This window comes from Sabethes cyaneus, chromosome 1, assembly GCF_943734655.1.
Source record: "Sabethes cyaneus chromosome 1, idSabCyanKW18_F2, whole genome shotgun sequence".
Lineage (NCBI taxonomy): Eukaryota > Metazoa > Arthropoda > Insecta > Diptera > Culicidae > Sabethes > Sabethes cyaneus.
The window spans coordinates 173017795-173044860 of NC_071353.1; the positions used below are offsets into that span (position 1 = coordinate 173017795).

Consider the following 27066-nt stretch of genomic DNA (forward strand, 5'->3'; position numbering starts at 1 on the left):
CACAATCCATTTCAGCGGTGCAGTTGAACGAACAACAATGAAAAAAGTGCAGCTTTGAAGTGCTGATTTATCCTAATTATTAGTTCCCATTGTACATAAAAGTGTTCCCCAAAAGCAGTGTGTTTAAATAAAGGAATTTGAAACTACAAAACTCCAAAATGGCCTCTCAAACTAATGCTATACCAAGCAGTTCCGGAAGCAATTCCTCTTTCACCAATGCACATTCTGACGAACGTTTAATGGTAAGTGAAATTATTTAGGTGATAAGAAAAAATGAATTGGGTCATTCCATTGGTTGATAGAAGAAAGTAATTTTCAAGTTAAGCTCCTGCATTTTATTCACCAAATTTTACCTTGGAAAGTTTCCGATCTTCGCTTGTGAGTGGTACTTATGAGGTACTGTCACGCAAATCTAAATCTATTTTCGTTCGAAATTTCGTGCAAGAAATTGCTAGTTCCTTTCAAGTTCTTATGAAGATAAATCCGTTGCGATAAAATGCTTAGAAAGTTTGAAACTCCACCCGTTTCGAAGAAATGAACATCACTACAGACAACCAAACCAACCGCATAAGTAGAACTCGAGAACGAGGTATTATGCTAATTTTATGCTGAACTGCTTGTGTTGTGTTTCCTTCCCCAACTAGGTCGCCGTACGAATCCGTCCTCTAAGCGACAGCAATGAACCCAACTGTGTACAGGTCCTTTCGAATCGGACGCTACATTTCGACGAGGGTAACCGCAACAAGCCGAAGAAGTACAACTACGATTATGTGTTTGGCGAAAGCTCAACGCAAGTATGTTTTGTTGTGTTTTAACTTTTAAAGCTTTGACGACTGGAAATGCTGGAGGACTTCAATGCATTTTTTGTGTTGTTGATAATTCGCAAATCTAGTTACGACTTTGTTAACATTGACGTGTTCAGGATTGCAATTGCAGCACATTTCTAAACCAAAACATCTTCAGCTAACGTTCAGCTAATAGTCAGTCAGTGTATTCCAAAAAGGATGCATCGAGTAATCCAGTCATTTCACGTGCCACATTATAGTTCGCGTGACGGCTATCGACTGAACTGAAATCAAATAAAAATCGATATTTTTGGTTGTTTTTCCCCCCGCCCGGCCCTAATCGTCGTCTAGGAAGAGGTGTACAAAACAACGACGGCACCTTTGGTGCAGGACGTCCTGAATGGTTACAACGCGGCGGTGTTTGCCTACGGTGCCACCGGATCCGGCAAAACTCACACCATGCTTGGCCCTAACCCGAGAAAAGGTGACCAGGTCGATAGCGCGACCTCGTACGGTAAATCGCAGGAAAGTGGACTGATGATAAAGGCGGTTGCGGATATATTCAAATTTATAGAGGAATCTGAGAGTGCGGAGAAATTTAAGGTAACCATATTGATTTCTTATTATCTCCATTCTGATAAACAATAATTTGTCAATAACACGAAAACTTATCACAGCTAAAGTATGTCTGTGATCATATGAAAATGTTTACACTTAATATTCGCCAATGGCCGACTAACAATCAACTAACAATCCCTTTTATTCGGATTTGTAATTCCTTTTATTAAAATGAACCCAATCCATCAGAGAAAGATAAGTTGCTTCTCCAATACAACTTGGGTCTTCTTTTTTATTTTTTTAACATTCATATTTTCTGTGCGAGGCGTTTTCTGGCTAACGTTAGCAATCACTTCCACAATTTTCTTAAATATTATCTATAGAGGGAAGATCAGAACAGATGGAAACAAAATAGACAGCTGTCAACGGGACAGAAAACAAAAAACGAGACTGGAAAAGAGTCTCGTGAAAGAAAAAGATAAAAAAATGAAACAGAAAAGAATGAATCGAAAAAACTGGTTTCTGAATAATGAAAAATTTTCATTTTTTTTTTCTTTTTCTCTTTATGCTTAATATTGATTGTTATGTAGTTGGGTTTAACCCTTCCTTCAATACTGCTCTTGTCAAATTTCAACACTGGTCTCAAGTCTAATTCTAAGTTTAGTTCTAAGTTTTAGTTTCAGTTCAATTCAAATACAATTTCAAGTGCAATTTCAATTTTAATTTAAAATGTAAATTTAATGGGGAGATTGGACAGAAAAACAGGAAAAACGGAAGAGAAACGAAAAGGAATGAGACAAAAGAAGGAAAAACGAAAAAATACGAATATACAGGAGCAGAAAAATTGAGCGACGAGAACGGAAAAAGAGGAAAACGGAAAGAAAAAATGAAAATAGAAGACAAACAAGCCGAAACAACAAACAAATCCTGACAGAAAAGGAAGAAAAGCAGGACATAATAACTGGAAACATCGGAACAGACAAAAACAAAAAGGATAAACAATCAACGGGACAGTCAACAAGTAAAAAATGAAGGAAAAAGATGAAGAATGGAGCAGAAAAGAGAAAAAACTAGTGGAAAATCGAAGCGGAAAGCGGTGAAAAACGGGACAGGAAAAGAGGAGAAAGAGAAATGCGGGCAGGAAAAAGGTTTTAGAGGGAGAAAAGGATTGCATTGCACATTGCAAATAGTGGGGAGACGAAACAGAAAAGGTGGAAAAACGCGAAAGAAAAACGCGAGGAGAAACAGGATAAGAAAGGGAAACGGAACAGAAAACAAAAGAAGGGAAAAGGAGAATAGCGGGAGAAAACTAGAAAGAAAACTAGATGACTAGAATAAAAAGGTCAAACTGGACATAAATGGAAAAAGGTAGCATGGAAAAAGATGGGAATGGAAATGGAATGAAAAAAATTGGACAGACAAGAAGAAAATAAAAACAGAAACTACCGGACCAAAGAAAAAGGTAACACTGGAGAGAAAAATGGGAGAGAAATAGGAAACGGAGAACAGGGAGCCGAAACAGAATAAACGTGACAGAAAAGAAAAAAATCTAAATCATCTAAAAGAGAAACGGAGCAGACGAAAATAAAAAACGTGTAAGTGGAGAGTTAGAAAAAGACGAAAACTAGAAACGAAGAAAAGATACAAAACGGGATTGAAAATTATAAAAAATGAGTGAAAAATAAGAGTTAAATTTGGACAGAAAACGAAGAAAAACAGTGAAATGAAACCGAAAACCTGATTAAAAAAAAATAACAAGAGAAATTTCAAGTAAAACTTCTAGTCTAGTTTTCTGTTCAATGTCAAATTCAACTTCAAGTCCAATTTAATTCCAATTTTATGTCATATTTAAACACTGATTTCAAATCCAATTTCTAGTAAAATTTGAATTCCAATTTCAAATGTAACTCCAAATTTAATCTGTAGTCCAATTTACGTCCAATTTTAATTTCAATTTTAAGTTCAATTTTGAGCATTATTTTAAATCCAATTTGATGATCCAATTTAGCTTTATTTTTAAGTTAAAATGAAAAATAAACAAAAAAGGCCAAGTGCAAGTCCAATTCCAAGTGTAATTCATTTCCTATTTCAACCAAAATTTCTAATCCAATTTAAAAAAAAACTTTAAATTCTCTCTTAACTATGATTTCATGTCTAATTCCAAGTAAACGTCCAGTCCAAATCTACTCCAAGTTTAGCTCCACTTTGCACTTCAGTTCGAAATAAAGCTTCCAACTCAAATTATTCCAAAGTGAATGCCGTTTGCAAGGTCCGATTTCAAGTCCAATTTTAGTACTAATTTCTAGTCCGGTTTCAAGTCTAATTTATGATTTATGTGTCTAACTATGCTTTTAACACCAATAGCACCCGAAAGCGTACGAACATGTTGGTCGGTGCTTCTTCTGTATGGTACAGCATGTTCGTATGCTTTTGGGTCCTTCAAACTCAAATTAGCCAAAGAACAGTTTTCTACTCGTGGCACTCGAATTTGATGTTACGTGATATTTATCTGGGCCCTGCATTTTTGGCATGAGAACTTGAGGGGAATATTCCGCTTTGATTCGAACGGTGGGTGTCTTGTCGTCTCTGTATTTCTGTAGTAAGAATCGCAGTAGGCGTTTGTTGTCAGGATAAGTTCATATTATAATAGAGTAGTAGAGTAAACATAGATAAGCGAAGATGAATTTTTTGTATCCAAAAGAAATGTCAAAACGTGTACCGTCGAACGACGACTACTTTTGACATTTTTCCGGTATATTCGAAGTTTGACTCTCAATATTATGCGTTATTCTGGTTATTCTACCGTTTACTCATTTGTATCGTTATCATTTCAAATATAGATATATAGCATATTATAATGATATAATATTGCTTTTTTAGTTTTTTCGTAGAACAACAAGTAAATCAAGCGTCTTTATGTAACTGACAGAGTTACCTTGGACATGCCTCTTCTATTATTTTTTTTCGGCAATAAAATATTTTTTTTTAACAATGCTTGTTATTAAATTATCAAACAGTTTATTTTATTCTGTGTTTAAGGAGCATATAACAAAAATTAATGATTTAGAATTGCATTTTCTCTGCCTTTTGCCGACGACGTTGCGATCCTTTAGGAAATGCTTTTTAGCACCTTCACTAGGAACAACCTTTAGTTTCTTTTTTCGTTTGGTCTCTTTCTCATGATCTTATATGTTTTCTCGCTGTTGAACCAGGAATGGTCTAAATGAATTACCGACGAGCCTTGTGTCAACATTTATTGACGGTAGACCAAAAAGAACCGAGTCGAGTCGATTTTCTCGTGATCACCAGGAGTTAAGTAAAAGATTTGCACAAAACATTAAGATCTGTCCATCTGATATTAACGTAGAAATGATTAGCAATTAGAGGGTGTCCGCGGTTAAATTGCAACCCACACAAAATTCATTCGCAAAATTCGAGTTTTTATACGAATGCTATCAAACTTTCAGGGCATCAAATGAAACAACTAAACTTAGTTTTACCGTCTTTATTTTATTAAATTTCGCCTCCGAATCCGAATGCCCGTGCTTCGGCCAAAACTCCACCCACACGATTTTGCAGAACCTCAAAATCGACATGTTTTGCATATTTACCCATACTTTCTTCATTTCTTCAACTGTTTTGACTACTTTAGGATGTTTCAGAAAACTCTGCTTCATAATAGTCCTATATTTCTCGATTGGTCGCAGCACTGGTGTATTTGAGGGGTTATGATCTTTCGGCACGAATATTATTTGCCTTATGCCACTCTAGCACGGCCTTTACTTAATGGCATGAAGCCAAATCTTACCAGAGAATCGTAGAACAATAGTGAGACTTCAGAAGAGGCAGAAGTCGCTTTTGGGGACAAATTGCCTGCCATCTCAAGAATTTCTTGCCAAACTGTGACATATTTAGTTTTCGGAGGTTCTCTGGTACATCAAACTTATCCTTTGCAGTGAAATACTGATTCCCCGGAATCTAGTTGTAGTCCGCTTTCACGTAGGTCTCGTTATCCATAGCTCATTTTCGATGGACTTGTGCAGAATTTTTTCGACGCTATTTTTTTTTGTGGTCCAAATAAGTAAAAAAGGTTGCGTTTCTCTTGCTCTGATCAGGAAGAAGCCAAAAGGGGGGACGAGAAACATGAGTATGAATGTAAGTTCCGCTATAACTCCGGAACGCCGGGATGGTTCTTCATAAAACTTGGCACATATGTTTTTTGGCATAAAAGAATCAGCGCAGAGGTGCTGACAAAAGGAGCAGGTGGTCTCTTATAAGCCGGGAGGAAGGCTCAAATCAGTAAAGGGGTGCGTCTCTCTTACATCTGGAACGATAGCAGTTGTAGGCTAGTGGCTGGACGATAAGAGGCGATTTCTGAAAGGGTGGTATAAATGTCGGTCGGGTGGTTATGAATGTCGGTTTATAGGGATTACCGTAAGTAGTAAAAAGTAGACACATTAAAGTGAAGAAAAATGATTTTGTTTCTTGCATTGTGAGAATTTTCGTTACAATACAGCCTTTTAAACGTTGCGGTAATTTGACCGTTTTTCCTGATTTTTAAAGTAATATCTATGTAGAATGGCTAAAACGATTATATACTTACAATTTATTTAATGTTTGCTAGAAAAATTAGCGATCCCATTTTTTACCCCTTTTTTGTTTATACTAAAATAATCAGATTTGCCTGCAAACAAATGGCATAAAATGTTAAAGGAATTGAAGCCCTAAACATTGTCATTTATCAAATACCAATCACTCCGCTAGAGGTGTGTTGTAAAGTCTGCCAGTGAAGGTCTGTTTAGCTTTCTATTCAAGGAAACATAAACTCAAGGTAAATCAACACTTTCTAGAAGAGTTATTAATTGACTGGCATATTCCTGTTGGCAAGAAGGTAGGTATGTATCTTGAAATAACATTCCGTAGTCAGACAGGCAGGAAAGCAGGCAAGCAAACGTTTGCGTGTAATGCTGGGAAATCGATATTTTCGCTTTATCACGCACTTGCACGTCACCGATACGATATTAGTCGGTACTGACTAACTGGCAGGAGGACCGTTGAAACGGGAACTGAACTCCACGTGCCTTGCATGAAGAGGTTTGATGACATCTTAATATGACCGTTCATTATACACAAGGTAATGCCGCCGGAATGTGACATAATGGCATTAACGAACTCTAATAACCTAATACTAGCAGTGTGAGCCCTTTCGGATCGATTTATCGAAGACGGTACAAAATTTGAATTCAAGTTTGATATTATTGTATGCTATTAATGTGATTGAAGTTCATTGGTAACGCATATAGGATTCCGGAATAATTATATCTTTTGTCTGTAAATTTCAAACGAACAAAGACTAATTACTCATAAAAAATAGAATAATTTCGTTCGAAATTATATTAGTTTTTCAAATTCAATTGTTCATTAGCATCCTTCTGCCCTAGTTTAATCTGAAGTGAAATTACTTCCATAAGGCGTGAACCTTGAAACGAATTTGTTGCTATTCCGATGAATAGATCGGGTATAGCAACGATATAGTACTCATATTCAAGCAGCTGCAAGGAAACTACCTTCCAGTGGAATGTAATTTCAACCAGTAGAGATGAAAAAGTAAGAACCATCAACGTGGTAGAGCATCAGCTACTAAAACTGAACCGCCATCATGCGTAGGGTAAATGTTTTCATTAAAAAATTCATCGATGTAAATGATGTGATCTGGTCCTGGTGAAATGGTGTATATTAGTTTCCGGAACCTCCGCGTATATGATCGGTTATGAAAATTTTTAGACATATTTATAGTGATAACGGTTTACGGCAAACGGAACGTTTTCATGTCAGGGGCGTCACGATTTATTCTACTGAAGGTATTTTTTTCGAATAATTTATTCAGAAATAGGATTGTGTACGCTTGTAACCCTTTAATGTTTCAGGATCTCCAGTAAATACTGTTTACGTTCGACTGTTGGAATTAATAATTAAACGAATAGCCCGCAGCACTGAAGATCGGTTTGAATGACAACAGTCAATAAACGGCTCGTAATCAATAAAAAGCAATTAAAGCTGTTAGCAAGCGCATTCATTGGTCTGAACACTTTGCACGTAATGCTTGTCATGATGTTTTCGAAAGAAAGTTGTACTCACAGTTTCCGTTATTGATCGGCAAACTCATAAAATTTAACATTGACCCATAGAAGGACTGTAGGCTGTTTTATACAGTAGTCGAAATATATACGCACCTTTCTGTAACAATGTTGTCTAAGTTTTAACCAATCCATTAGATACATTCATTTTCATATTTGTTAAAAGAATTAAGTCCGATTTCATGTCTAATTCCAAGTAAAAGTTTTCTATAATGTATAAACTTTTCTATAATGCATAAGCCATTAACCATTGACCAATCGCCAATAATCAAAATTGAAATTTAATATATAGCATTCGTTTTTGCTAGAATACTATACCCAACAAAATAAACTCATTTGACGTATATCGATAGTGAAACCCTTGACATTACACTCCAATACGGGTGCGGTGCCGTTCAACTATTACTGACCAATTCATCCATCCATCTGTGGCAAAACCGAACCGACATATAGTTAGTAACTCACATACCCGCATAGGAATATTTCAGTTACCGAATCGGTTGCGGTCCGGTGCAGCAAATTGATGGAAATATGTACCTATGTAATTATAAATGATTTTTCACTGCAAGCGGTTCAGCGCTCACGCCACCACCGTCAATTAATCAAACCAACAGCTATGCCCAACTGCCGTTCAGGTCCTGGTAATTTCAATTATTTCATTAGCTTCGGGAATGGAAGCTAGTTGCTAGCTCGAATTGTGTAACGATCTGCTATTCTTATGACAAGGTAAAAAGGAAAAATTAAAATCAACTGTTTTTATGATACCGGCAAAGGCTGAAGTGTAATTGCGTAACCAATATTATTACAGTTGCTGAGTTCACATTAAAAGATAACTTTCAATTCTCCTAAAACATAAATTCTATAATGTATGATGAATTGAAACAAACGAAACATAATCATATAAATGTTGTCCGAAATGCGCTTTCTTTGAAGAGTTTTCAGTGGTTTTGAAATGCAGATATAACTCAAAGAACATTTAAAGAGAAGAACTTGGCAACGAAAACCACAATGCGTCTCCATCAAATGTGAGTTAATGGAGGCGCGCGGTTATACATGAACTATTAAATTTCCCTCATCCATCACCAATGGTAACCAAAGTTTGTTTTCATAACCCCACTAGATAACGCTATCGTACTTGGAAATTTACAATGAACTCATTCGAGATCTGTTGAATCCCGGTGGACCGCTGGAATTGCGTGAGGTTTGTTGGTAACTTGCTAAGCAGAAACTCATCAGCTTTAGCATCCTTTACATTTTTGGCAGGATAACAAAGGCAATCAATTAGTGACCGGACTGTCGGAAATATCAACCGCTTCAAAGCAGGAAGTCATTCAACTGCTGATCAAAGGCAACAAGGCTCGTACGGTAGAACCAACGGCAGCTAATCAGACTTCCTCGCGAAGCCATGCCCTACTGAGCATCACGGTGCAAAATGAAACTTCGATCGGCACTAAACAAGGCCGATTATTTCTAACCGATCTGGCCGGTTCGGAGCGTGCCAGAAAAACGAAGAACCGTGGTAAACGCCTACAGGAAGGAGCCCACATCAATCGAAGCTTGTTAGCTCTGGGAAATTGCATCAACGCCTTAGCCGGCGGCGCCAGATACGTTAATTATAGAGATTCGAAATTAACTCGCCTTCTGAAAGAGGCCCTAAGCGGACGCTGTAAAACGGTAATGATAGCCCATGTCGCCCCGGATGCAAAGCACCGGGACGAAACAAAGAACACACTGGTCTACGCGGATAGGGCTAACCACATCACAACGAGACTTCAAAATCCCACGATTTTAGAGGAAAATCGTGAACTTCCGATGGCTCACTATCAATCGCTGGTTTCGGAACTGCGCGAAGAAGTAAGCCGACTGCGGGAGAAAATGCTTTCCGATCGACCACGAAGTGGTGCGGCCGCACAGCGGCAACAGCAGCAGCAGCACCAGCAGCAGCAAGATTCCAGCTCCGATGAGGGTCACGTGAAAAAGGCTGAGCTGAAGTATTTGCGGGAGCAAATAGTGCACACTTTTAAGCAGCAAATGAAGCTGCGGCGACGGCTGCTGGAAGCCGACAGCCATCTGCTGGGGCTGGAGCTGGATGCGGAACGGCAGCACATGGTGATTTCCCACTGGCAGAGCCGCCAGGGCAAGCTGTACGATCGGATGGATGTCGAGGAGGGTAAGAAGGTTTTTTCCGAATAATGAAAAAGTTCAACAATAAGCAGGAATGTTTGCTATTTCCAGACTCGGATTCGGAAGGTAATTCTGCTTTGCGCTCGGCGTGGAATGAGTTGTCTGCCATAGAAAAGGAGGTGAAACGATACAACGAGATACGGGTTTCGACTGAGCACGATTTAGAGGAATGTCGAAAGAGGGGAGTTACTTTGGAAGATGTAAGTTCTTAATTATAGTTGAAAATAAAAACAGTTTATTTAGTAATCATTTAGAGAGTTTAGAGTTATTCTTAATGTAGAACATAATAGTAAAAAAAATTACCATCAAAACACGCTGCTAACAGGAATTACCGGAGCGAATCAGTAGCGATGAAGAACGTGAACTTCTATCCCTATTGTGTAGAGTCCATGAATTGGAAGCCGATAAGGTTTGTTTTGGTTTAACGTTTTATGAATTCCAGATTTAATTACTTTATTTTCTGACCTTTAAATCGAAGGTTTCCTTGCAAGCCGAACGGCTGGCTCGTCAAGCGGAACTGAGACGGCGGGATTTGCAATTGCTGCGAGCCGAGCGGCAAAGAAGATTGTGTGAGGATATCATCAGCACGCAGAGAAGAATAATCGAAGGTATGGCAATTATGCTAAACTTTTGTTGTCATTTATTATTGATTCCACCGAACGATACATTTAGAGGGAAAAGTAGAGCTTCCAGAGGATTTACGTGAGCTGTACGCACTCTACCAGCAGGAAATACATGCCAGTACGTACAGCAGCGGACGGCACACAGCTGGTCGTGACTACGCAGAGAATAAATTGCCACCAATTTATTTCCGGGAGCGAGGGTACGTATTACAATTTCTTGATCTTGAAGTCCAACTTCAAGAATAATTTCAAGTCAGATTTGCAATCCAATTTCAAGTTTAGTTTCAAGTTCAATTTAAAACCAGTTGATATTCATTTTCATTTTTAAGTCTATTTTTTATGTTAAGTGATGGTGGAAAACTCCAAAGAAAAAACGAAAAATTATTTTTGCTTGTCAATTTTTAATCTTTTGGTGATAAAATTTCAATTTTTACATTTTTTTTTGTTGTTCCTAAGTTATGCTTGAATAAAATTCTGTTTTCTTGTATATTTACCGAATACGCTGTACGCGCAAGCAATTTTTTGTATGAAAACGAGAAAGAACATGAAGATAAACTGGACTGAAAAGGAGAAAAAAGGACAAACAAGAAGAAGAAACGGGGCAAAAAAGAAAAAAATACGGGACAGAAAAAAGTAACAAAAACCGAGAAAATACAGGCGAAAAGGGGGAGAAGGACGCAGAAAACAAGAAGACTGGACAGAAAAGGTGAAGGGCAGAAGATAAAATGAGAAAAATTATAGAAAAGAAAGGAAAACCATCAGGAAAACTAGGAAAACAAGCAAGAAAATGAGGAGTGAGTAAGAAAACTTGGTCGAAAACATGAAAAAAATGACACAAAAGGAGAAGAAAAAGAAGAAGGAAAAGAAAGAAAATACGGGATCAAGAAAATGGAGAACAGAAAATGAGAAAAAAGGAGACAGAAAACGAAAAAATAGAGAGAAAAATTAAAACGGAAGACAAAGAACGGAAAAGGTAAACAGAACGTGACACAAAAGAAGGAAAGCAGGACGTAACAAGTGAAAGAACGGAATAAAAGAAAACGAAAAACGGAATAGAAAAGGAGTTAAAAAGCCAAAAAATACGAAAACCATTCCGTTTCTGTTTCCGTTTCCCAGAGCAAAGTCAAGGGCTTAAACCGTCATTAGACATTACCCTTCTTTATCGACAGACTTCGCAGCCGGTTGTTAGAGTACAGAAAAATCACGGGGCCAGTGTAACGATGCTACTGACTCTAGCAAGCACCGCCAAGTCTGTTCTCATGTTCCTTAAAAGCCCTGGTTGACAGGAGTGGCGATAATGGCTAAAAGAGTCCATGCGGACCCCGCTATTGCCATAATTAATTGTTGATGAATTAATGAGGCGGAAGAAATGACAGAGATTGGCTTTCTCTAAGCCCCGTAACTTCTTTTTCTCCATTTGTCTTGTTCCACGTCCATTTATATCTTGGCCTCAAGGACTCATTTGTCGTAGTCGTCGTACTTACGCCATCATCTGTTACTCTCTTGTCGCCCCCATAAAAAAAACAAAAAAAAAAGAAAAAGAAAACACGGGCAGAATTTTAGTCAACATGTTGATTGCCATTTTTGGATTAGTAATATAACAAAGATTATAGGATTCTATGTCTACGTCTACCCATGCCCTATGCTGCTACTAACTGACTACGCGCTAGGATGGATATTACTCCAACCACCCATGTCCTTTATACTCCTTGAAAGCCATGCTCGGCATCTCCGCTGTTAGCTGTTAGACGGTAATTGCCTAAATTGTTAACAAGTTTTATCGTAATGCTCTTCAAGACAGTCGTCTTGCTGAAGAAATCTTGCCACTGAGAAAGGATGGATCATGCACAGGCGACAAGATATACAAAAGATTTAGCAACATTTTCCTACACTGGTTCACAGCCTCTTATTCAGCAACTCCCATCCCTGCCTCCTCGTGAAAACAGCCGAGATACGATTAACCTTATTGGAGATCGGGTAACCAACCCCAATGGAAGCCAAGATCGTATGCTGACCGGGAAAGCGGGCTCTTTCGAGCCTTGTTGGTCCTCCGGCGAAACAGGGGATTGGTGCCGTAGGCCTTGCAAGCTGCCACCACGAGAAACTATTAAGCAATGAATGAGGAAAAAAATTCGAACTGTTACATGCGAAATAGAGCAATGCGACGAAAAAGGACTATGGACTGGAAATTCGGGATGTGGAACTCTTAACTTCCAAGGGAGCACTCGAGTGTTCTCCGACGTATGGAAGAGCAGCAAGTTCGACGTCGTAGCGCTGCAGGAGGTGTGCTGGAAGAGCTCAACGGTACGTACGTTCAGAGATGGACATACAATCCATAAGAGCTGCGGACACACACGAGCTGAGTACAGTTTTAAAGTTTTACAGAGTTTAATTTGTTTAATAAAGATTGTCATCCGTTAGTCAACCACCAAGCAAAATAGACTGTTTTTAGTTACTCCAACTACCGTCTTTACCAAAGGTAATGGTTACGGTTAGAGGAATTAACGACGAGAAGCATCTCAAAGTCCTTCAAGTATATCGGAATTTTCATGCCTGACGAAAAGGTCTTATGCGGATCTGAAGAACGTGCTTCTGCAGCTCACCAATCGCAGAAGTTTTCTCTGCGGCTGGTATGCGAGATACGAAGACGTTTTCATGAAGAATGGCGAAGACTTGGATGATGCCGCGCGAGTGAGATGGCTTGATTTGATTTGCCTTTATTGATTCGTAGGCTGATTTGTCTTTATTGATTGCTTCTATGCAAGCTGAGCACACCGTTATACGAGAGATCCTACGTAAATACTATTCTTCCCAATCATCCCTGGGACTCTGGACGAGACCGCCAAGAAGCTGAGGCAATCGTTCGGTCGCCAGAAGTCCGTTTTCCATTGCCGTTACCAATGCCTACCGTGCCGTGAACAAACACTGTGAAGTGTTTCATCTCTCCAAGCTGACACCGGATCGATTCAAAGCGCTCCGTTTTGTCTGTGGACTCCAATCGGTACAGAATCTGGACGTCCGAGTCAGATTGCTTTTGAAGCTGATAGCCGATGAAATCGCGGCAGGAGACGTAGCCAACCTTAAGCAGGACACACTGGTGGTGTAGATCAGAGAAGCACACAACGTCAACATTGTCTCTCCAGAAAACTAGAAGAATCCTGCCACAAAGAAGAGCTAAAAAGTGTCCAAAACTCTCTGGAAGTGCGGTGACCAGCACTATGTCCGTGAGTATCCGTTCACTTCGCACACCTCCTACAGATCTAAGAAACAAGCACTTAAGAAAGAGGCTATTGGCATTGGGATCAAAGCAGTCGAACGATTTGTGACATTGGGCGCAAGCACCATCTTCGCATCTTCATCTCAGACAACGCTGAACTCAACGTTTTGGGAATCGAGATTATGGATCTTTTCGATCTTTGGTCGGTGCCGATTACCAGCTTTGTCAACGTTCCAGTTCCCGGCAGTATTCCAAAGCACGCTGAGAAACCGCAAGTGAAACTGTACCTGGATCCCGACGCTCATCCCAAGCGTGTCGTTGCAGACGCCGCACCGCCCAAAGTAGACGTTGACCTTCAAAGACTGCAGAAAAACGATATCATTTCTCCGGTTCAATTCTCGGACTGGGCAGTAGTCGTCGTACGCAAATCAGACAACGTAACTGTTCGTGTGTGTGAAGATTACGGCGCTGGAATGTGACCGGCATCCTCTGCCAAACCCAGACGATATCTTTGCAGAATTGGCTGGAGCTGGTGATTGCCTCCCTTTACGTTGAATATGAAACGAAAGCGGTTCTCGACAGCACCATCACCAACCTACAAGTTATGCACCAGATGATCGTGACTGAAACGAAGGATGCAGTTCTGTAGCACATGCGAATCAGATTGCCGATCCTGATGTCAAGAAATTCTTCGCTAGACGAGATGGACTCTAAGTTGTCTTCGAATGAGTTATGTTCGGCGATCGTATCATCGTACCATCGAAGTCGCGGAAGCGGATTATTCGTCGGCTGCATCGTGACCATCCTGAAATGGATGAAATTATATGAAAGCTATGGCGAGCAGTTACATCTACTGGCCCAATGTCGGTGGCGATGTGCCGTAAGCAGCGAAGCAACGAATTCTCCATCGAAAGCAACCCTGAAGTCGTCGCCCATTGCAGTCCGGCCGTGGCAAAGTGTTCATATTTCCTTCGCTGGCCCAATCGATAGACGTGCTGCGTGAGACTTGAGGTTCCAGTAATTTTGTCGTGGAAATGGTATCACCTATCTCCATATTGCTCCATACCACGGCTAACCAGAACGGTTTGTCTACTCTCACGCGAGACCTGAGCAAGCTGAGCTACGGAGAAGATTCACCTCACTGGAGCATCTGCACACATTCTTTTCTTTGTATCACTCCATACCCAAATAGAATAGACATCTTTAGTTGAAGCGTTCCTTGGTACACCGGTGCGCAACATGTTAGACCCGCTAAGGAAACCTGGTCCTGTAACACAAACTGAAAGAAACCTCGAACAAGATGAGCAGTTCAATCGTCCACATGGAGTTATCAATTACAGATTTGAATAAGCCGACTAGGTCACTAAGTCTTGTGTTCTTGGCCAAGTCATCGAACGGAAGGATTCCGTAGACTACATCGTTGTGCTGGATATGACAGGTGAATCGAAGCTAGTGATGTCGAATGTCAACCAAATGCGTTTTCGATACAATTGTGACACTTATGAGAGAGAGAGACGCAACAACTACCAACGATGAGGTTCAATCTATAATGGCACCTGCAAGAATCGGTCCAGCAGTAGGTACATCCGGCTAGTATCCTGTTCGATTATTGAAGAAGCAGAGGACGAAGCTTGATCCACACCAACATCGAAGCCATCCGATCAAGATGACGTTCTATCCGTGAATTAAAACTCCTAAGATGGTTAACCTACCTTTAAGGGGGCAGATGTAGTAGGCCTTGCTCTGCCAATGTTATGAGCTCAATTTGTTCAATAAAGATTGTCATTCGTTAGTGGTTATTAAACAAAATAGACTGTTTTTAGTAACTCCAACTACCAGTGCATTTCTACATAAAATTTTTCTTCTAGCATAAACTCCCCCGGAAGCTCAAGCTCTGGTTCCGAGTGGTGCTCGTCGCCAATGCCACCGGTCGATGCTGAAGGCAACGTAATCAATCCAGACCGCGTAATGGGTCCACCGGTTGGCTCTAAGCTTCCCTCGATCAATCGGATCCGCAGCAGCTTTGGCAGCACTCAAAGCACGTCAAGTGATGAATGAGTAGATTAAATCAAAATTAAAAGCAATAATAGAAAACTTTGCAGTTTCTTTCATTATCGTTAATGGTAAAAAATACATTTTAGACCTATTCAAAGGCTTTATTGTTCTTCAGATGACTGTATACGTTCCAGCATATGGAAAGAAAACTGGTATCGAATGTAATTTATATCGGAAATTATAATTTATATGTTGATAGAGACTATTTAATTGCGATACTAGACATTAATCGAACTCCTATATCGTCCGGTACGGTAGTAGTTAAATGTATATTTTAAATTATACGCATGGTTCAACATAATTGCCAGGAAACAAACCGGTGACTCCGTCCATCACGCCCTCCCACCAGCCGTCGTCGTTCTTTTTCAGCACATACAGTACGGAGCTTTCCTGGAAGCTCAGCTCGTCGTCCTTGTCGGCGTAGTAGTCGTAGATGGCCACCACCTTTTCGATGTAATTCTTCGGCACCCAACCGGGAAGGTTCTGATCAGCCGGAACGATCGGTGCCACCAGGCTTTGGGTGTTTCTCGGTCGACCAAAGTCGGCATGATCGGATTCCTCCGGTGGCGGAGGCGGTGGCAGCGGTGGAGACTGCGAGCCCGGACGGGGCATGTTGCGACTAAGCGTATGCATTCCGATGTGACTGTGGTCCGGCATCTCGTGAGTTACGGTCAACGGTGAAGGAGGCGCTGGAAAAATATTATAGATACTATTATAGGATACTTGCAACACTGAACTTCGACTTTGACTTGGTATAACTTTCGAATTGTAACGTTAGGGTCTAAGTTATTAGTATTTTTGAATTATGATTATGAGAAAAATAGCAACTAGAAAAATCTGAGGAAAGAACCGACAATAGGGGTGTTGCAAGTTACCCTGTACATGGGGTTACTTGCAACACTTTACTGGTCTTGCGTTCGTTATGAGTGTTTTGGCAGTAATACAAGAGATACTAGAGGTATGTTTTGCTTCCCAACTTCAACAAAGTTGCACTAATTGTGTACAGAAATTAAATGGGAAAAATGATTTCATGTTAATGAACATCACAAATCTTTGACACCAATTCTTTATACTCTGAAAGTGAAATTACTTACCGATCGGATAAAAATAAGCAAAACAATGTAAAAAAACAAAACTTAACTAAACAATAGGGAAACGTCCTTTTTTAGAACGGCATTGACCAGCAATGGTTAGCTAAATAAACAAATTGCATTAGAGCGTTGCTAGGATACTAACGTGGCATACTGTTCCGCTCATCGAAGGTTGACTGATGTTGAATGGTTGACGGAGGCATCGGATGGACCATGCCTACTTGCGGTGGATGGTGCATCGCAATCTGACTCGGCGGCATTGGCATCGGAAGTGCACTGTAGCCAGGACCACGTTCACCACCCGATGTGCGTCGAGGATGTCCTACTGGAAAGTTTGGTGCGTAATGAGAGGGAACCGTTGGTGGATTTACCACCGGCGGTGTACGATACTCTCGGGATGCTTTCCCAAGTGTGCCGGTATTGCCGGATGATTTCCCTAAAGTACCGGTGTGTCCTGCACTACGTGTGATCTGTGGTGGAGTCGGTGGTTTCGTGGTTGGTGGTGGACCCACCGAAATGTTAGCTGCCAGGGACTGAATCGACCCTTGGCTGGATACACGATGCTTCTTTTGATTGTTGTTAGTTAATGCCACACCATGGCCGATATCATCAAGCAAACTGTAATCAATTGGTTTGCGAACGTATTTAATAGGTTTTTCCGGGTTTAATGGGGCCACTATTTTGTACTGTCTTGTGCTGACTTTGTTTGCCGTCAGTACACCTATTTCGCGGCGAGCCACCTTCTCCTTGTGGATCATTACGGTTTGGGAAATGTGATTCATTTGGGACTCCATCTCGGTTATTTGAGTGGCTTGAAGATCCATCAGTTGCAGAAAATTGTATGCCAGCGTGTTGATTTGATACGCTACACTGGCCAGCGACTGGGTAGTATAGTTTTTAGTTTCCTCCAAAGAAGCCTTTTTGTTGTCGGAACTTAAGTGGGATGTATAGAATATGTACGAATTTTAGTTAAAAATCGAAGACTGAGTCTTTATTTTAATATTGACAATGAGAAATCGTTAGCAAATTGGTTGAATTTCAACTGGATGATAAATTAACAGAGCGTGACACTCAGTGAAATTCAAATGTGAAAAATGCATTATGATGCACCATGGAATGTCAGCACTCATATTGCCCCACCCAAAGATGACTTGGATTAGGACTTACCGATAATAGGTGTCTTCGCAATACTCGGCAACACGCTCCAGGTTTGTGTAACTCTCCTGAAGGTTTTGCCTTCCTTCCGGAATTTCCGTTCGTATAAGTGTAATTAGATCATCCATTTTTCACTTTTGATGATAGACCTATGCAAGATCCTAGTCGAAATAAGGAGAGAAAAAAGCCACTTAACTAATTGGTCACAGCACCAGCACCGGTTAACACTTACACACAATAAACCTTATTGTTTTTACTGAAAATCAATGCCTAATGTGTGAAATACATGAAAATGCGAGAAATGCACTTGAAAACCCCTTGTTATGACGGATTTTAATAAAATGGTCAATAATCCAGCACAGCATAAATCATAAGGAGCACTACTAGCAGCAGCATCATAAACGTCACTTATGTGACGTCTGTGCCGGAGACGGATTTTGGTAGTGCTTTAAAATTATAGCAATGGTCAGCGCTACCTAGCGCTTCCGCATGAAAGTAATTTATAAATACACAGAAAAATATTTTTCAATCTAAATATTGCAGATTGCATCAAAAACGCGAAATACAAGGAACTTGCAGACAAAATGCAAGTAAAATCCCAGCAGCGAGCTGTCATTGATTCATGCCAAATTTTTGCGAGACGTCAAATGGGTGATTACTAAACAGTAGACGCAGAAGAAGAGTGAGATAATAGATACGTTCTGGGATCGTTTGATGGTTATTTCGAAATATACAACTGCAAATAATTCAACATATAGTGCAAAGTGACCTAAATTTAACAAGACATAAATTCATGTTACGAAAATTCGGTGCCACTATGTTTGTTTACCAAAAGCTGTCAGAGCTGTTGTGCTCGTATCCAGTGATGCTAAAGTTTCGAAAAACTTTGGAATAAAAAATTGCATTAATGTAACAAACATGCTCGCAGCATAACATGTGATGTTTTTAGATTCTATCACACAATTTTTGTTAAAAATATTCTGAAAATAGAAAATAGCGTGGAAACAATTTGATTGATATTGTTTGAAGAAGAAAAACGGCTGATAATATTCTCTATTATGAAGCACTGCAATGGCCATTTAGATCGCAGCACTGATTGCAGATCTTTGGCTGTTTCCTTGCAGTTGCTGTGCGTTTAGTTGTTTCACTGCAACCTGCAATAAAAAGATTTACATTTCACATAAAACGGCACTTCTGCACGGGAAGTTGTTTTTTAGGTAAACGCATATTACCCACTTTTGGTACCAGCGCTGTAGTCACACCATTAAGTAAATTTGAATACTTAGAAACAATAGAAACTTGCAACGAAAGCTGGGACCACCTGAAGTTTGAAATTCTGGGGCTTAGCGAGGACCTATAGGACCTCTATAGAGTTTCCAAGTAACCAGTTTTTCAATTGTAAAGCCGGTGGCCGGTCAATCCGGTTTTCCGACATATGAAGCCGGATTTGTACTTTTTGCCTTGGATTTGCCGATAAATTTATTAGCAATCCTGAGCATTGGATCATTGAAGATAGCCAGTTTTACAGTGACAATACCTTGCTTCTGACGGTAATAGACATTAAATTGTCCACTGGTGCCAGAAGCAAGTAGTTGTCACTCTAAAACTTCTTCAATATCCATTCAAGGTTCGCTGTGGTTGCGACTGTGATCTCCTGCCGTTCGCTATTTCCACAACTGACTGCTCATCCTATTTACACGGGAAACTGCGACTGTCTAACGCACATTACACATTCCAGGCATGCTACAATATGCTGTCACAACCGCCTCCCCCCATTCCGCATTTTTTAAGACAGGACCGACCGGCCGGTTTTTGTAATTTTCAGACTTGGCAACCCTACGAGGACCGCTGGCACAAGGCATCATCCACCCAGGTAACTAATAAGCATTTCCAATGCAATTTAAATGCAAGCCAATAAGCATTTAAGTTGCATTAAATGCTATTTTGGCGAAATATGCGGCTACTTTACTGCTAGCCCTCTTATAGTGCTGATAATGCTTATTTGCAGCTAGTTACCGACAAGAAGAATTTAAATAGAATTGTGGATGCCAATTTACAACAGTTATGCAGTCAAAAGGCTGATAAACAACAGACTGCAGTATAAAACGCCAGGGATGCTAATAAACGACTGATTTACTGCTTATTTTAATGCTTATTGGTTACCTGGGCAGGCATGTTTTTCTCTACTCGGGCATATGAGGTGAAAATGCTACTCGAGAAAGAGGAGTTGGATTCCTATTGAGCCCAGCGGCACATGCGGCCCTGCTGAGTTTACACAGCCAGCTAAACAGTGTGGTTGAGCAAATCCCGAAAGGGGACATCCAAATCCACTTGGGCAACTTTAAGGTCAAACAGAATCGTAGTGCGACATTGTGGCGCCCTTGGAGGAAACATAATTTGACGCTCCCTCGTTTCCCTAAATTAGGCTGGCCAGACGTCAAGGATTACGCGGAACTATCTTGGATTTGGATGGCTTGTCCCGGATTACTAAGCATTCCGGAAAGTGTCCCGCATTGATAAATTTTTTATTCGAAACAGTTTCTAAGAATAAAACATGAAATTGTGTGACTGTTCTCTTCCTACACTGTTTTCGCTTCATTACCCCCAATATTTCAATACTGGACGAACCCAGGGCCAATTTGGTGCACTCAGTTCTTTTGAGATGAACTGAAGTCCACTGTCCATTGCAGCATGCATGCTGAAACTGTGCAGTCTAACATGGGACTTAATGGCCAAACAGAATGCTGCGTCAACGCGTCCGTAAGCGTTATTCTGACAGTCTGTTGTCCCATGTGTTTACTGTCAAATTGACGCTGACGGCAGCGTTGACACAGCATTCTGTTTGGGCCTTTAATGAAGTGCAAAAAACGCCTGGCGAGGCATCTACCCCTGTGTATCTACGATTTCTTATCAGTCACAAAACACTGGTTTTCACACGGATGCCAATGAAACAGATCCTTTACCAAGTCATGACCTTTTATCACGAACCCGTCCCCAAAACCAATCTCGTAAAGACGTAAAGTACTCGGTCATCTATCTGCCAGTCATTGCCATCCAGCGTCAAGTAGTTTTCGTCACCCATTAAGACATCACCTTCAGCCGTTCCCTGATGGGCTACTCACGCACAGACAGCCTCGACTGACGCATTCGCATAAAAATGTTTATTTTGGCCAAGTTCTTATTCACTATTTAACCGGTTGCTCCAAACTCCAGGCCCAAGGTGCGGAACGATGAGACCACCTTGCCCACAGTCTTCATTTTCAGCTTCTGCAGCACGTTACGATTGCGCAGCACCGTCGGGCTTCCGGGACCAGGCTTTCGTTTGACGCTTTCGGCTTGCTCGCGGGTGAGGATGTTGTAAATGTTTATCTTGATGAAACAATAAGCCAAAACTTGTCTTACTAATCAACTAAGTAAGAAGGTTATTGGCCCAGCCGTACCTTGCGATTATTCTAGTGGAGACTAGATTTTTAACGGATTAGGGTAACTAATTCCAGGAAGAATGTTCCTTTTTTCGAAGTAATCTGTGATTAACTGATTCTAACCAGTAGTCAGCTGGTAGAGCCAATCCAGTAGGTATTTAATTGGCAGTCCACGCACCCAGCGGTAACTGACGGAAAAGTAGCCAACCAGTGAAAGAGGATCAATCTGGTTACTTCCCAAGCTCAACTTAATTGCGGGACTTCAGGTTTTTCGACCCTGGTGCAGCACTGCTACTGAACGTGATATTTTCGGTAGTTAACCGAATAATTCCTGAGTTCAATTTACTTACGGAATTTCACATCTTTGATCTGAATGTAATAAAAACGGAATTGGAGAGACTAAAAATAAATGCGCCGAAGATCAAATATATGTAAAGAAGAGGCTCAAAGGGGACAAACGCGCATCTCTCATGGCTTGATGACCTGGAAAGCGACTTGTGACTTCTGAGAAGTTACCGGCGAGTGGCTCAAAATTGAATTGAATGGAGATAACTCTTTAAAACAGCACGAACCAGCCCGGTTCTATGATAACGACGACGACTACGAGCGTTAGACATATTGAAGGGATTATTTGCTAAATAGGTTGGGTAATATATAATAAATTAATTTAAAGGCACATCAATAAAATCTTACATAAATTTTTCAGTTGAATGCACTTGTTTCATAGTTCGTAAATAGAGAATTTCATAAAAAGCTCACAGAGCTCATCAGTAGCGTTTCAACAGTCATCTGACACGATAAAGAAATTACGCAATGTGGGATACTTTCTGGGCTTGATAATCCGGGACGTCTGGTGAGCCCAATCTAGTTTCTTCACACGTTTCACTGTAGCCAAATTCCTTCCAGCTGAACAAAAAATTTCACAGCAATAGATACGTGCATGATCCATTTTCGTAATTTGTGCAATAAGCCCATAACCTGTAGACATTTATAGAAATATCTACAGTGGTAACACTAACACTTACGAAGTGTATTTAATGGAAAAAAATTCCTAAATGAATTCAACTCTGGCACCATTTCTTGGACTAAAGTGTCTGGGTTTGGTGGTTATAAACTCTATTTTTTATGCTCTATAAATATTATGTTTGGGAAAGCTCACCCCACCTACGCAGATGCTATAAACAAAATGTTGATTGCATTTTATAGGTTTGCAGGCAAGCAACACCCCGACCGTGCGAACGTCATTCTTATAGGAATAATTTATGGGAAGGATGCCAAAGTTGTAACTTAAAATAGAATTCCTAAGGCTATCGCGTACACCTCTAGGCTGGAAAAATAGTGCAACGGCAATATTTTCCTTCAAGGTCACACTGTTATATAGACAGATAGGAGAATTGTCCGCATATGTCGGATGGATTGTGAAAGAAAGTTGATCTGAAGTAGTTTTCTTATTAACTGCATATCCCAGTAATTTCCCAAGTTGGTTTGAAGGTCCCCGAAGTTGTTTTGAATAATTCTCACATAAATATTAGCAACAAATCAAAATATACGTTGAAGAAAAGTAATTTTAGCTGTATTCGAGTGTAATTGAATTAGAACATGTCAGCCATCGAATTGCTTAAGGAACTTATCAAAGCCTCGGAAAAGGCCGCCAATATTGCCCGAATCTGCCGCAAAGATGAGCATCTTTTTAGTTTACTGGTGCAAGAAAAGAGTGCCGAAGAGTCCAACACAAGATTCGAACATGATTTCAAGACATTGGCCGATTGTTTAATTCAGGAAACAGTCAAGCGTGATATTGGAAAAATGGTAATCTTACAAATATCCCTGTGCATATTTCGATTGATATTGTACAACATTGCTAAATAGTTTCCAGGATTGCAAGATAATATTCGAGGGGAGGAAAATCCCAAGTTTACTAATGCAACTGGTGAATCAATTACAGTTACTGTGACCGACGATAAGGGTGATACCATCGATAATATTCAAAAGGTTGTATGTTCTATGTTTATGGCATACTGCATTGATTGTTACGTAAACATACCTTTTAGGTCTTGAATGGCGATAGAGAAGCAGCCGTGCAACTGGTTGAGGAAGTATTTCGAGAAGTCGAAATCGATCTGGATAAGTGGCAAATTCCGGATGAATCAATTGCTTTGGACAATGATATTTCCGAACTAGGCATCTGGATTGATCCGATAGATGCAACTGCGGAGTACATTCGTGCACAAGATAAAACCACTAAATATCCAAACATTATGGCGTCAGGATTGACTTGTGTTACAGTGTTGATTGGTGTTTACGAAACAGTCTGTGGTGACCCAATACTTGGTGTAGTTAACCAACCATTTGCTAGTAAAAATGAATCTGACGATTACGAGAGCAGAATCTACTGGGGATTGACTGTAGGCGATTTGAAATTTAATAATGTACTTGCGGTTGAAAACGAAGATAGAATTGCAATATTATCACCATCGGAACAATCTAAATACGTAGAGTTCCTTAAGAATCAACTAAAATACGACATTGTTTACTCGTCAGGGGCGGGTCACAAGATATTAAAGGTCATTACTGGTGAAGCGGAGCTGTTTTTGCTCAGCAAGGGTACTACATATAAATGGGATACATGTGCACCTCAAGCGATTCTACGATCGTTGGATGGCGAATTGTTCAACTTACAGGAAACTTTGATTAACAAATCACTAAAGAAAATATCATACCGCGAACAGAAAATTATACGTAACACTGGGGGGTTGATTGCATATCGAAACATCGAAAAATTTAAAGATTTCCTAAAACTGTAAATATCATTGAAATTTCGCTTGATCCAGTATAGAAACTTTTGGCGGCGAAACATCAGAAGATGTTTTCCCAAGAAAAAAGTATATTATTATCAAATCTAGTCCCAAACTGCGTAGTGGTGATTGACTGTTGTCGATATGTAGTTATAAAATAGTGTTTAAATGTTCAACTGATTAGTATTGAGTGTAGGTATAGTTAAGAAACTATGCAGTAAGTTCACTGTGAGCTACCTAATATAAACAAGCATGCAATAGTCGTTTTGATGCATTTAATGTGCAGTTTAGCAAGCTATTTTGAGAATCACCAGTTTTAGTTATTTACTAAGCTTAGCAAATTGAACTATCCATTGTGACGAGCTGTGTACTAACTCCCGCCTACTACCGTGTGAACTAATCCGTAAACTCCATCTGAGGACTAATCCGGCAAATTGAAGTACATTTAGCAGCAAATGACAGCAAAATATTTTGTTATGCTATTTAGACCACAGAAGAAATTGCTATTTGTGTCCAAATGCTTTTGGATACCTGTTTTGCTAATGTTGAAAACAAATAAATATTATACATGGAAATATACCGAACGGCTCAGTAATGAGCCAACAAAATACACATTGATGTAAAACGAATATAGAACAAATATCAATTAGAAGAGCTTTAATGTATGATTAGGATGTAGATGCGCATTTAAAATGCTAACAAGATGTATGTATGTATTGTGAAAATAAAATTATTGACCGAGTTGTGAAATAAAAAAAAACTTCCCGTCTTTGATTGGTTACAGGACTGTTGTTCATGAATTAAGGGTCTTATAGAGACTCGTACTACCCTCAGTACCCGAGGAGGTTACTCCACTCAAAATCACTAGCGTGCCCAAACATTAACATAAGGTGGGTAGCCGACCTTGCAGAAGAATATTTTGGCCTGGAAAATCGAGTAATTGTCGAATGGCTCCGTAGAAAACTACGGACTCTCGAGGGGAATTGGATTTAAAATCAAAGTATAATGTGGACTAGAAATTAGACTTGGAACTGCAATAGAATCAGAGTTGATTTGAAATCGGATTTGAAATTGGGTCTTAATTTGGAGTAACTTGAATTGGAAGTTTTACTTAAAATTAGACATGAGATCTGTTCAGATGAAATGAACTAGAAACAGGACATAACATTAGAACCAAATTTGGACATGGACATGAAATTACACACAAAGTTTTGCTTGAAGTTGATATATTCCCTCTTACCTCTTTTGTTTTCATTTTTTAGTCTCGTTTTTCCACTTTTTGTACATTTTTTTCTTTTCTAGAATATATTCTTGGTTTTCGCTCTTTTCTTCTTTATTCTTCCAAAAGATGCAAAACTTTTTCTTTCGTTTTTTCTGTCTCGTGCTTTCTGTTCTATTGGTCCGTTTTGCTTAGTGTCTTGTTCCACTTTTTCTAATTTTCAGTTTTTTCTCTTGTTTTTCACTCTATATTTTGCATTTTCTCCCCGCTTTCCGTCTTTTCATTTCGCGTTTTCCTTTTTAATCTCCAGTATTCGTCTCTTTCTAACCCTACTTCTCGTTTCCGGTCTTTGTCTGTTCCTTTTTTCCTGGGGGCATCTACCGCTGTTTTTTCTGTCACGTTTATTCTATTTTTGGATCCTTTTTATTTCCTTCACCGTCCAGTTTTGCTTTTTATCTCCCATTTTTCGGACTTTTCACTCCGCTTTTACCTTTTGCCTTGGTAGGTACATTTTTCTTCTTTTCTTTTCTTCTTATTCTGTTCTATTTTCTCATCTCTTTTCCATTTTGTCCCATATTTCTCCTGTTGTTTTATCCCGTTTAACCTCTTTTTTCTGTTTTCTTCAGTTCTTCTATCGGCTCTCTCTCTCTCTCTCTCTCTCTCTCTCTCGATATTCCTCTTTTTTTCTCTGGTTTGTCTTGTTTTTTGTTCCGTTGTAATCTTCTTTTCTTCGTTTTTGTCATTTTTGTTCTATCTTCGCTCTAAGTGTCTCGTTTGCCCCCCTTTTCACTCACGACTTCCATTTTTTCTAAATGCTGTTTCCTCTTTTTCTTTATTTTTCTTCTATTTTCAGGCCCGTTTTGCCTTTTCCAGTCTCGTTTTTTGTTTTCTATCCCGTTTAATTGCCTTTCAATTTTTTATTCCGTTGTTCCTTTTATTGTAGGGTTTTTTTCTAATTCCCGGCGTAATAAGTAAATCCATTCTAATTTTCATCATTTGTTGGATGGATTTAATGAATACTCCAAAAGTTCTTGTGCTGATTTGACTAAAACACACTTACCTTCCGATCCGTGAACTTTGAAATCACAGAAAAGCGACTATTAAAGCATATTATTGAAATTACGCAACTGACTTTATTTCTAAAATTCGTCGTACCGTTTCAAAATCCGTCCATCAAAATTTTTCATCATCCGAACTAAAAATCACAACAATGTTTACGAAGCTAACGCGCATGTATTTGTGTAGGACGGCATGACTAATGTTATTCTACAAAATTTCTGCAGGTCAGGCAAGTTTTCCTGGCTGTAGAATAACGACAATGCCTTGCGTGAGCTATGTTTATTTATGAATGACGGAAATTAGAACGATTAGTCGATATTTTCTTCTTCGTCGCACGAAAAAACGTAGGAAATTTAGCTGGTTGGACTTCTTTAATGATAAAAAGCATTTAAAAAGATCTGAGCTCACTTTGATTGATCGTGTATGATAGACAACAAACTAAAATATTAGGGAATAACTAGTTTTGCATTGTGTGTCATAAAAATGCTGATATTTTTAATAATTTGTGTTTGATAGGATGGGAATTACGACGATGTAGCAACATACCCTACTGCTTTTTTTCCTGTAACGTTCCATAACTTCGATATGTCTCGTTTGTATTCTGTAGTGGTGCAGCCTTGGTGTTGTCGATAAAGTAGAGCAGGCGAGTGTGTATGAGAGAGAAAGAGCGTCGAAGTGTGAACGGCGAGAAGAATGACAGAGGCGGGAAGAGAGAGAAAGAAGCGGGACTCGAGACAGGCTTTTGGATAGAGCAGACGTCCCAAGG

General features: G+C 39.7%; 3 protein-coding genes across 3 annotated transcripts; 2 read left to right on the plus strand and 1 right to left on the minus strand.

Annotated features, from left to right (window-relative positions):
- The first annotated feature begins 158 nt into the window (after nucleotides 1-158).
- Nucleotides 159-15562, plus strand: LOC128732447 (kinesin-like protein KIF19). The gene is made up of 10 exons (XM_053825697.1): nucleotides 159-242; nucleotides 645-794; nucleotides 1137-1388; nucleotides 8601-8681; nucleotides 8744-9650; nucleotides 9716-9864; nucleotides 9990-10073; nucleotides 10143-10272; nucleotides 10337-10487; nucleotides 15373-15562. The coding sequence occupies exons 1-10, from the start codon at nucleotides 159-161 to the stop codon at nucleotides 15560-15562; spliced, it is 2178 nt and encodes a 725-aa protein (XP_053681672.1).
- A 93-nt stretch (nucleotides 15563-15655) lies between these two features.
- On the minus strand, nucleotides 15656-18149 carry LOC128742702 (abl interactor 2). Its single transcript, XM_053839145.1, has 4 exons — nucleotides 18038-18149; nucleotides 17818-17966; nucleotides 16796-17583; nucleotides 15656-16248 (listed from the first exon to the last, which is right to left on the minus strand). Exons 2-4 carry the CDS (start codon nucleotides 17931-17933, stop codon nucleotides 15839-15841), a joined length of 1314 nt encoding a protein of 437 aa, XP_053695120.1. The 5' UTR covers nucleotides 17934-17966; nucleotides 18038-18149; the 3' UTR covers nucleotides 15656-15838.
- A 4460-nt stretch (nucleotides 18150-22609) lies between these two features.
- On the plus strand, nucleotides 22610-24725 carry LOC128744534 (inositol polyphosphate 1-phosphatase). Its single transcript, XM_053841609.1, has 3 exons — nucleotides 22610-23036; nucleotides 23097-23219; nucleotides 23279-24725. The coding sequence occupies exons 1-3, from the start codon at nucleotides 22827-22829 to the stop codon at nucleotides 24029-24031; spliced, it is 1086 nt and encodes a 361-aa protein (XP_053697584.1). The 5' UTR covers nucleotides 22610-22826; the 3' UTR covers nucleotides 24032-24725.
- The last annotated feature ends 2341 nt before the right edge of the window (nucleotides 24726-27066 follow it).

Coding starts and splice junctions, on each gene's coding strand:
- LOC128732447 (XM_053825697.1), top strand. CDS start 159: ATGGCCTCTCAAACTAATGCTATACCAAGCAGTTCCGGAAGCAATTCC. Junction 9,651..9,715: donor TCGGATGGATGTCGAGGAGG/GTAAGAAGGTTT, acceptor TGCTATTTCCAG/ACTCGGATTCGGAAGGTAAT. Junction 10,488..15,372: donor ATTTATTTCCGGGAGCGAGG/GTACGTATTACA, acceptor TTTTTCTTCTAG/CATAAACTCCCCCGGAAGCT.
- LOC128742702 (XM_053839145.1), bottom strand. CDS start 17,933: ATGGATGATCTAATTACACTTATACGAACGGAAATTCCGGAAGGAAGG. Junction 17,584..17,817: donor TGCGAAGACACCTATTATCG/GTAAGTCCTAAT, acceptor ATCCCACTTAAG/TTCCGACAACAAAAAGGCTT. Junction 16,249..16,795: donor TGAGCGGAACAGTATGCCAC/GTTAGTATCCTA, acceptor ATATTTTTCCAG/CGCCTCCTTCACCGTTGACC.
- LOC128744534 (XM_053841609.1), top strand. CDS start 22,827: ATGTCAGCCATCGAATTGCTTAAGGAACTTATCAAAGCCTCGGAAAAG. Junction 23,037..23,096: donor AGCGTGATATTGGAAAAATG/GTAATCTTACAA, acceptor ATTGCTAAATAG/TTTCCAGGATTGCAAGATAA. Junction 23,220..23,278: donor CCATCGATAATATTCAAAAG/GTTGTATGTTCT, acceptor CATACCTTTTAG/GTCTTGAATGGCGATAGAGA.